The 336-nt window shown below is 58.9% G+C and overlaps 1 protein-coding gene across 1 annotated transcript in view; it reads left to right on the forward strand.

Annotated features, from left to right (window-relative positions):
- The window catches only part of LOC107688759 (ras-associated and pleckstrin homology domains-containing protein 1-like), a 70,516-nt gene that overhangs the window by 67,610 nt on the left and 2,570 nt on the right, over positions 1 to 336 (forward strand). Inside the window, exon 17 of the mRNA XM_016486519.1 lies at positions 1 to 336. This exon is cut by the window's left edge and continues 8 nt beyond it. Within this exon, the coding sequence (XP_016342005.1) occupies positions 1 to 336 (336 nt within the window).

Genomic DNA, 336 nt, shown 5'->3' on the forward strand with positions numbered 1-336 from the left:
CACCAGCACCTCCCCCTCTCCCCAACCCCACGCACCACTCCACCCCGGTTATGTTCACTAAATACAGCACCCTCGCTAGGTTGCAAAACATCTCCCAGGCTCCAAGTCATTACAAACAGACCCCCTTATTGGCAGCACAACAGCAACCTATGCCCCCAACACCGCCCCCACAGTGTCTCAAACCTGTAATGAATAATATGGCAGATACTGCCAGCAGTCCTCCTCCGCCCCCACCACCACCACCTCCTCCAGAGATGCCAGTGCCAGGGTCAGCCATGGCGGTGTTGAAGCATGCCCCCTTCCGCCCCCAATACGCTGCCCCCCCACCTCCAGAGG

This window comes from Sinocyclocheilus anshuiensis, unplaced genomic scaffold (genome assembly GCF_001515605.1).
Source record: "Sinocyclocheilus anshuiensis isolate Anshui unplaced genomic scaffold, SAMN03320099.WGS_v1.1 scaffold9, whole genome shotgun sequence".
NCBI lineage: Eukaryota > Metazoa > Chordata > Actinopteri > Cypriniformes > Cyprinidae > Sinocyclocheilus > Sinocyclocheilus anshuiensis.